General features: G+C 33.6%; 1 protein-coding gene across 8 annotated transcripts in view; it reads right to left on the minus strand.

The window, feature by feature from the left end:
- Positions 1-9,021, minus strand: part of CEP126 (centrosomal protein 126) — an 88,855-nt gene extending 79,834 nt beyond the window's left edge. For 7 of the 8 annotated variants that reach the window (XR_004950891.1, XR_004950892.1, XM_036220962.1 and 4 more), the window contains exons 1-2: positions 8,626-9,021; positions 4,435-4,554 (exon numbers count right to left, since the gene is read on the minus strand). Coding sequence is in view for 5 of the 8 variants with exons in the window: in XM_036220962.1 (XP_036076855.1) it covers positions 4,435-4,554; positions 8,626-8,753 (248 nt within the window). In the remaining 3 variants the exon portion in view is untranslated. The remainder of the gene's footprint in view (positions 1-4,434; positions 4,555-8,625) is intronic. The other variant, XR_004950893.1, reaches the window with a different exon arrangement.
- Positions 9,022-9,721: the final 700 nt, after the last annotated feature.

The raw sequence follows: 9,721 nt of genomic DNA on the forward strand, positions 1-9,721 counted from the left end.
TGTAACATTCTAGAAGTGAAAAAATTGTAGCAATGAGAACAGATTAGTGGTTTCCAAGGGGTGGGTGTGGGAGGGAAATAAGTTTGGCTATAAAAAGGCAGCATGAGGAATCTTCGTGATGATGGAAATGTTCTGTATCTTGACTGTATAAATGTCATAATCCTGTTTGTCAGAATGAACTATAGCTTTGCAAGATGTTACAATTGGGAGAAACTGAATAAAGGGTATTATGGGACCTCTCCTTGTTATTTTTTACAACTGTGTGTGAATCTAGAATTATCTCAAAATAAAGAGTTTAAGAAAAATTACAGCTAACAGCGAGGGAGAAAAAAATTTTTAATATAAGAATTCACCAAGCTTACCTGTCCGAGGCTATGATTATAAATTAAATAAGCTTAAAAGCTAAAGGGCAGTATGGTAATATAACAGAGTAGAATATTTCATGCTCACAATAATGATTCTATGGCATGAAGAAAAGATCAAACCATATTTATCATAATTTATATAAAAAATAGAAGTGTACATTATAATTTAGATTCATATTAAAATGTTAAAATTTGCATAACCTATAAGTATTCCATTTCTGACAATGCTTTTCATGCACTGCCCATATTGATCTTTGACTCCTATTGACCCTATCTACTTAATCTCAACTCTACCTCCATACTCACTCTCTTACTGATTGTATAATAGCTTTTTACCTGTTCTCTTTGCCTCTAGTCTGTGCTTTCAATATGCCCTCTACCCCTTTGCTATAATGAGCTAAAATGTAAATCTGATCATAACACTTCTCTTTCAACAGCATCTCAGAGTCCTAAGAATAAAGTTTAACTTCTTTAGATTGGCAGAAAAGCTATTTAATGAAATGTCTCCTACCAACTCTCTAGCTTCATCTTCTGATTCTCATCTGCATTTTTCTGTGCATAAATCACACAAAACTTTTATATTTCATAATATTAAGCTTTTTCACATATTGTTCTCTTTCCTTAAAATACCTTTACCCCTCATATTCCTTGGCTAATTCTTGGTTATCTAGTAAGACTTTACTCTTCCAGGAATTTTTCCTTGTCTTATAGTAAATAAAATATGCTGCCATAGTACCTTGTAGGTGACTCTATCGTAGTATTTATTGTATAGCATTGACATCTTTTATTACTTTATTAGTAATTTGAGGACAGGAATCATGTATTTTATTTTTTATCTTCCAGTATATTAAACCCAGTAAAGGTTGAGTGAATGGCTCTTCTCTATGACATTATTTTAAATGATCAAAGATAGCTTCTAAATATCCTAAATTTCTTTAATTTTCCTTTAAAATATTATAGATAATATACTCGTGGGTATTTAAACCTATTGATATAGCAACTTTTCAGAATTTGAATCTATTTTTTTAGCTTATACTATGTCTTTATATGTGGTTTAGCTTATACTATGTCTTTATATGTGGTTTTTTAGCTTATACTATGTCTTTATATGTCTTTATATGTGGGTATTTAAACCTATTGATATAACAACTTTTCAGAATTTGAATCTATTTTTTTTAGCTTATACTATGTCTTTATATGTGGTTTGGTAAATACTCGTGGGTATTTAAACCTATTGATATAGCAACTTTTCAGAATTTGAATCTATTTTTTTTTAGCTTATACTATGTCTTTATATGTGGTTTGATTAAAGTTAATTCCTTTATATTCTAAGGGTATATTTTTCCTGCTTCATGGGTAACTCTTAAGCTCTGTCATTCTCACTAATAGATAACGCAGCTACCCCACACTTCATGTTTGCCAATAATTCATTCCATGATTCTCTAGGTAATTTTTTTCTGCCTTTAGGATATTTAAAGGAATCTTTATAATTGTAAATATTAGTGACTGTTCTAAAGTTCTTGTCCCTTTCCTGCTACTTTGTAATGTTTCTCTTTTTTTTTTTTATTTGGGCAATTTCCCCTATTCTGTCCTTTATTCTATTATTCTACGAGTTAGTTACATAGACATTTTGTCTGACCACCCGTATATACTTACATTATATTGTTTTAAAACTATCCAAAGGCTTCTTTTGGGCTCTTTACTTCATAAAATTTATTTCAAATTCTTTTCTTCACGAAGTCACATTTAATCAGATTATTGTCATTTCTAAAGTTTAATGATAAAATAATTTTTCTCTTGATGTTTAATAATTGCTACTCAATCAAGTATGTTTGCTGAATGAATAAACACCTGTTCACTTATTTACCAAAAGATAGTTCTAAAATTCAAAATTAAAAACAATGTAGGAAATAAATTGGTTTATTTCCTATTCGTGTGCATATATGTTAAAATTTCTTAGTCTAGAAAGCAGCGTATTAGAAAGTTACTTGAGGATATGCTCTAGCAAACTAATGGTATAAGACAAAATGAAAAAAAAAAGGAATTGCAAGAAACTGTGGTTCCTACTCCTAAGAGCAAGAAAGGAAAGTCCCTGGATGCCAGTTATGCATAGGCCTAAAAGGTAACTAGTACCTATTGGTGAAGGAAGGGAAGAGGTGTTGGAGGAAAACAAAGAGGACTCCATTATATGGATACTGAATGAGAGAATGGAGAACATGATAAAAACACACAAGAAAAACATTGGCAAGTAAAAAAGCAAAAAAAAAAAAAAAAAAAAAAAAAAAAAGCAAAAAAAAAAGGGAAAAAAGAAAACAAAAATGTGTGATTTTAAATAATGGAAATAAATAAAGAGCACTTGGTACTATGAACATTTTCCTTTGCATACTACTAGGACAGCACTGACAATGTCAAAGTATAACTGACAGAAATAGTGAAAGAAGATTGTCTTTACTTATAGGAAAAATGCTTTAAAAAACCCAACAACTCTGTGACCATAATGTGAGTGGACAGCATAAACTTAGATGATGTAAAGCATAAATGGATAAATAATAGTAAGGCCAAAAAAGAGCATAAGGATAGACGTATTCTGAAATTCAGAAGTGAATAATTTGATCTCCTTTATATGAGGTGAAATATAGAGACAAATAATTAGTGTTTAAAAGAAAAAATTTTATGTCTTTACAAAGCATTGTAGGATAACAGAAAAATAAAACATAATGAAATTGTATTGGAAAATGTTCTGCCTTTTAGAATTTTAAACCAAAATTTCTCTTCTATATTTCCTACATCAGAATTCATATGTGATAAGAGAAGACAGGGAGTTATGAATCAAATTCCATATACAAAGTCTGCTATTTCACAGAGCAAGTCAATTATTAGAAAACACAACTCACAAATACTAGTTTCTTAATCAACAAAATAAATAAGCTTAATAGGGAAGAAGCACTATGTGCTAGATACCATAGTAATTATTTTTAGGTGTTTTCAACTATTCCTAATACTCTTTTTTGTTCTACATAACAATCCCTTGAAATAGATGCTAATACTTTAAATTATAAATGAGAAACTGAGGCTCAAAGAGATTAAATAACTTGCTCTAACTCATGAAGCTAGTACTGAAACCTAGATCTCTGACTCCAAAGCCCATGACTCTTTCAACATATGATTATTCATCTTTATTGAACACTTATCATGTGCTTGTTATAGCCTTCAGGAACCAAAAAATAGGAGAAAAACAAGCATACAAATACAAAACAAAAACAAGTGTCATTCAATAATTTCAAGTACACTCGACAATTAAAGAGTTAATCTAAAGAGAAATATGCTAGAAAAAATTACAGGCAAATAATTTTGTATTCCCCAAATGAGATTTGCAACATATGTCCAATGAGGTAGTTAATAAACTTTAGAGTTTTTATGCTATTCATATATTGTAGAAATATGAACAAGGTAGCAAAAACAATAAAAAATGGCATTACCACATTATCTTTAAAAATCTAATTATTAAAGAAATATTGAAAAACACTGTCTTTGGTTTGCATTTTTACTTTAGTTTCCAGCTTATACTAGAAAACTTTTTTTAATGGCAGTCATTTATAAAATTCTTTTATCACATTTCCACCATTATTCAGATTTCCTCCCATTTTTCTGATTAGGTGAATGAAGATAGTGCATACAGAAAAATTATACAGAAGTGAATAATAAATTAAAACCAAATCATATTCTATTAGAGACTAAATACTAATTGGTAATCTTTTAATTTATCATGAAATAATACATAAAGAAGATAATACATTTTATAGCCATTTTAAGAAGTGTATATGACATTGTGATCAGAAGTTCTATAACAAGAACAGATGGCTATGGTCATAGTCAATACTATAAATACACCACATTCTTTGTGCTTTAGGTAGACAAACAATATAAAATGTAGAAAACCACATAAATTTTGATTAGTGTTTTACAGATAAAGCATGTCAGGATTTAGGTTCATAAAAAGGTACAAAGTAGAGACACTACTAATTTATAATGACTTTTAATTTCTATACTATAAATAAAATACACTTACTTTTTTCTCCGGTTTGATTCCACAAAATATTTACGTGCTTGATTTCGACATATTTTTTGTTGCTGCAGTAATATTTGGCGTTCTTCTTCTAAATTTTTCTCTAGATGGATTTTCATATCTCTAATGATAGCATAAAATTAAGGACAATGGTTCATGTCTTTAGTGAATAAGTGTCAGTGCTATCTGATAAATGTAATTATAGCCATATACTAATGACACAATGATTTTTGTAGAACAATTAGTATGCATACACATTAGTGTTGGTATATGACCAGCAAGTGTTTTATGTAAAAAATTCTGTTTTAGTATTAGAATTGAAGATACGTCTCACTTTCTCTAGAGGAAAAAATTACTTTTAGACATCAGATAAGGAGAATGCATATCATTTCTTTCATTACACAGATATTTGAGTATTGATTAACAAGTTACTATCTTAAGCATGTATATGAAAATGAAGGAGGTTATATTTCACTAACAGAAAATAGATGAATTATACTTTTCAGTAAATTTCAGGATCCTTTCAGTACTATTATAAAAAAAAATTTATATATATTTCAAAACCATCATGTTTATTTGAACTTTTGCATGTTTGAAACTAATGGGGGCTTATTCATTTTCCATTATGTTGCTATTAACCACCTCTACACCATTGGCCATAATTCATTTTATCTTCATTTTACTGTAAAAATTTGTACCATTTCAATACAAACATACACCTACACACACATACACATTTTAACTTAAAGTTTCTTTTGAAGGACTTATAAAAATGGAAATAAAAGAAAAGGAAATATTATTCTTTGCTAGCACAGAAACGGCTAAAGATTTTTGTTCTCTAATAGAGTTACTTTATTCGATGGAGTCAGACTTCAACAAGATGGCTGGCTCCTAAAAGTCACAACATGGCAGTGGAGGAAAGTACAAGTTCCTTTCAGGATACACAAGAGGCTCAGGGGAAGATGCATTCGCTCAGGTAAGAAGCATACAGAACTATGATGCAAGTGGAGTTAATTCTGTACTCTGTTCAACATGTTTGAGATCTCATCTTAAGAACATAAAGAAAATCACAAATGTAAAGTTTGTAGTGTTATGACAACTATATATTCTTAAATTTGATCATATGACTATCTCTCTCCATATATACATATATAATTTTTTGCTTGCTGAGTTATAAAGATGCTGCTGCCTTTGCATCTTTTCAAAGTATGACCTTTAAGTTTAAAAAATAATTGATGGTTGGTTAAATTTTGTTTTTCATATAAGCTATACCATATAGGTAAGATATTTCCATAAGAATCACTGTTAAATACCTGTTAGAAGGAAGGTAATTTCTATATACTTAACATTAAAACAAACAAACCCAAGAATACTATGGGATGATGGATTGGGTAAGTAACACACGATTATAATTTAAAAGCACAGTCTAATCTACTCTATCTTCTTCATCCTAATCTCTCCTTCTCCTGAATTTATCTTTTTCCAATCAGAGGTCATTTAGGATGTTTTAAATGTGTTACCATAACAAATAATTATGTATCACACAACCTACATTTCTGCTGAATTTATCAGAGCTATTCTGACCCTTTTTCTTCTCTGTAACTTCTTCCACAGCCCTGGCTCAGGCATTCTAAATCCCTTGCCTGGAATCAGCAGTCTTCTAACTCACCTTTTACTTCTAAACTTGTCATTTTCCCTTTGAAACTCCACAAAGCCAGCTAAATGCAAATCTGATTGTTTTTTCCATTCTTCGTTGTTTTCAAAAGCTCCTTATCATCTTCATGATAAATTCAAATTTCTTGGAATACAAAGATTTCTATAATCTGGTCTGTTTTTCAACTTTATTTCTCAACATTTCCCTACATAAATCCTATCCCCAGCCACACTAAGATACTTATTATTAACAGAACATGCCATAATATATTATGCCATTATAACTTAGCTCATGCTTGGCTAACTCTACTCATCCTTTTGGGGTACGAAGAAACAAGGATGTTTGTGAGAGAATATGTGCAGATAATTAAGAATAAGATATAAATCAGGTAAGGATGAGAGACAAAGTAGGTGCTAGGATAAAATGGAAGGGGAAAAGATTGGAGACATGAAGGAAAAAAGAGGCTCAGTGTAAAAGGGACATGGGAGACCTTTAGGTTAAAAAAAAAACCCAAACTTTATTCTATTTGAATTCTTATAAGAGATTGAAATAATAGAACTTTAGCTGATTTTAATTAGGTAAACTTTATCAAGTTTTGTTCTTTTATAGCGTTTAGAGTCAAGAAATTTTGACTTACATAGAAAGCTGGATGGTCTCTGAGTATTAAATTCATATATTTTTTTCATTTAGTCAGTCATTTAATAAATTTGAGCAGCTACGTTGTACCGGGTATTCAATGGGAAGCATTATGGATACTAAGAATATCCAAATTAATATTTTTAAAAGATGTTTAATGGTTTCTTCAACTAGTAACATGAGATTCTTGATTTAGTGTCTTCAATATAGTCAAAAGAATTCCTTTATCCCTATTTAAATATGTATGTATATAGACACACTACATATTTATATATATACTAGCAAAAACACAAATAAACTAATATATATATATGTGGCAAAATTTGTTGAATTTTATCAAAGCTTCTTGGGCATCTACTGAAATGATCAGTTACAGCTTTTTAAAATTTAACCATAGGTTTAGTATTTAAGAATATTTTTAGTAATATGTCTTTAGAGGAAGCCATCATTACAATTCTGTAATTAAGTCTTTTTCATTTTGTTCATTTGAGGTACTGCTGAATTTCTTTGATATTTAGATCAACATTCATACCACATCAAATTAAAAGAATTAAATGTATGACCATTTCATTAATGAAAACAATGGAAAGGTATACTTTGTCAATGAGCCATTTACAATGCTTAAAGATAAATTAGGGTTAGTGTAATAGTTTAGTGTTCCAAAAAAATACAATGTCAAGGGGATAGAATCCAATTCATACAGAAAACGATTTTGTTTATTTCAGAACACATCTTCGAGAGGACAGTTTTGGGGAGTAGCAAAGGCAAAAGCCAAAGTGAATGGGGTTAATAATGAATAGATAAGAGAAACTAGAAGATGCTACTGCAGGCTACCATTTTTAGAATTTAGCCAAAGAAAGGAAAGACAGAAGGAATGGAAGCAAAAGGAAAGCATGATCAGAGGAGGGATATTTTAACAGATTTGAAGCTCTGTACATATCTGTCTTCCTCACTAGAGTTTAATCCCTAGCACCTAGAACAGTCTGCGAAAGAACAAGGCACCAAACTAAAATTGTTTGTCAACTTGCTGTTAAAATTGTAACATCACAGAAGTAGGAGACAATGTGGAAAAAAAAAAAAACGGGGTCAACTTGGAAAGAGAAGACAAGAATAAAGATGATTATACAACACCATCACTGCCAACCAAGCAATTTGAGAATACAAAGGTTAAATGCTAATTATCGCAACATTCTCTGAAGGAATAAACATGGTTTACATATTTTGAAAAGAAAAATTCAATTTTCTGCAATGCAATCAACAGCAACATCAAAGGTGGGCTCGACCAATTCTTAGGAAAAGGTCAGAGATAACCACGCATGAAGCATCCAGGTCTTTTGCTTCTCATTTTCTCTGCCGTCTCTCTGACAACAGACTGGGCAGAGGATGGAAAACAAAACAAATTATTTAACTGTGCTAGGCTTTAGTAGCTCTGGTAAATGAATTGGGGTGTTAGGTTAAGTGTTAAAATGGACTCTTTAAGATAGCAAAACATTTTACTTATTTGTGGAATTCTCTCCAAGTGGCATGGCTGATTAATCAGGAGATGAATAATATGAAGAACATGATGACAATTCTAGAAGGCAAGAAAACAATCCCCAAAGAACACACAGTTGATGTATTTTGAAATTCGCAAAAATTTTACAACGAAGTTGAAGAATGGGGGTAAGATAACACGGTGTGTGTGTCGGGGGGAGTTATGGGAGGAATCAGTCATAGAATAGGATAAAACGGTATAATTTCCGGTCTAAGGGGAGCGACGACAGTGCTAAAGCAAATACCCGCACTAAGATGACTAGCTACTTTCTATTACCTTGCGTCAGTGGTAATGGGAATCTAATGAGAAAAAAGATGGGTCCCGGTTCCAACACGCTACCCCGACAACCAAGGCTGGGAAGGAAGGATACAGGTAAGCGCCAGGTCGATGACGCCCGCCGCTAAACCGAGGACTGAGCGGGGGTCTGTCACGGGTGTCCGAGGATTCAGTGCCCAGTCCCGCGACCGCGCTCCGGGCTCCCGGCCTCCAGGCCAGCATCCTTCACCTCAGCACCGTCTCCCGACTCGCCCCTAGCGCCTCCCTCATGGCAGCTCCCACTTCCTCCTCCTCCTCTTCCTCGGCCCCTCCCTACACTCTGTCTCAGCGCCCGAGTCACGGGCGCAGAAAGGTTGACCGCCGCAGCTCTGATTCCCGCGCAGGAGCGCTAGTGGCTGTGGTGGCGACGATAGCAGTGGCGGCGAACTGGCTTGACAACGGGAGAGGTGGCAGCGGCGACCCTGCCGACGCCGACGCCATCTTGACAACCAACAGACACAGCGTCCTTCGCGACAGAAACCAGGGGCGGGGCGGGGAGGGGCGGGGCTCTCGAGCAACCAATAGGAGGAGGCTCTGGCGGCCCCTCCTGCTCCAAGCGTCTCTGCTCGCGGCGGTTAGGAACCCTGGCACCTCCAGGGACTCGAGCCTTTGCAGGAGTTGAGAGTTAAATTGTACGTTAGAAGCTGACTCACGTCTACCTCCCTTTTTATGTGGATATTTTCGTGGGGGTATTGAGAGTGATGAAAGACAGTGAGAAGCAAAATCCCCATATACAGGCAAACACCACCTAGGGATTCTGAAATGGTTGCCTCGGAGATCAGGATAGGATCTGTAAACTACTGAATCCTGTTGTGGGATTTGACTTACGAGTCTTTCTGGGGCATTTCTACCCCCCAAACACTATCTCTTTTAAAAAGCTTCTTAAGTGGAAATTTCCTTTCTCTGCATTCTCTCACCAACTCTGCGATGCTTCTGCTGTTACTTTGGCAGTCTTCTTCCTTGCCATTTTCCTACTTAAAAGATCCACATACACTAAAATGGTGCCTGCCTTGCTGCCAGATTCTGGAAATAGACTATCACAGCATCGGTGGCCTGGAAAGAAGTCCAAATTTAACCTAGTAATCTGGGAAGATATGTCAAAAGAGAGCGTATTGAAATTGTTTCAGGAGGTATGGAAAACTTAACGGATT

This window comes from Rousettus aegyptiacus, unplaced genomic scaffold, assembly GCF_014176215.1.
Source record: "Rousettus aegyptiacus isolate mRouAeg1 unplaced genomic scaffold, mRouAeg1.p scaffold_m13_p_5, whole genome shotgun sequence".
NCBI classification, from domain to species: domain Eukaryota; kingdom Metazoa; phylum Chordata; class Mammalia; order Chiroptera; family Pteropodidae; genus Rousettus; species Rousettus aegyptiacus.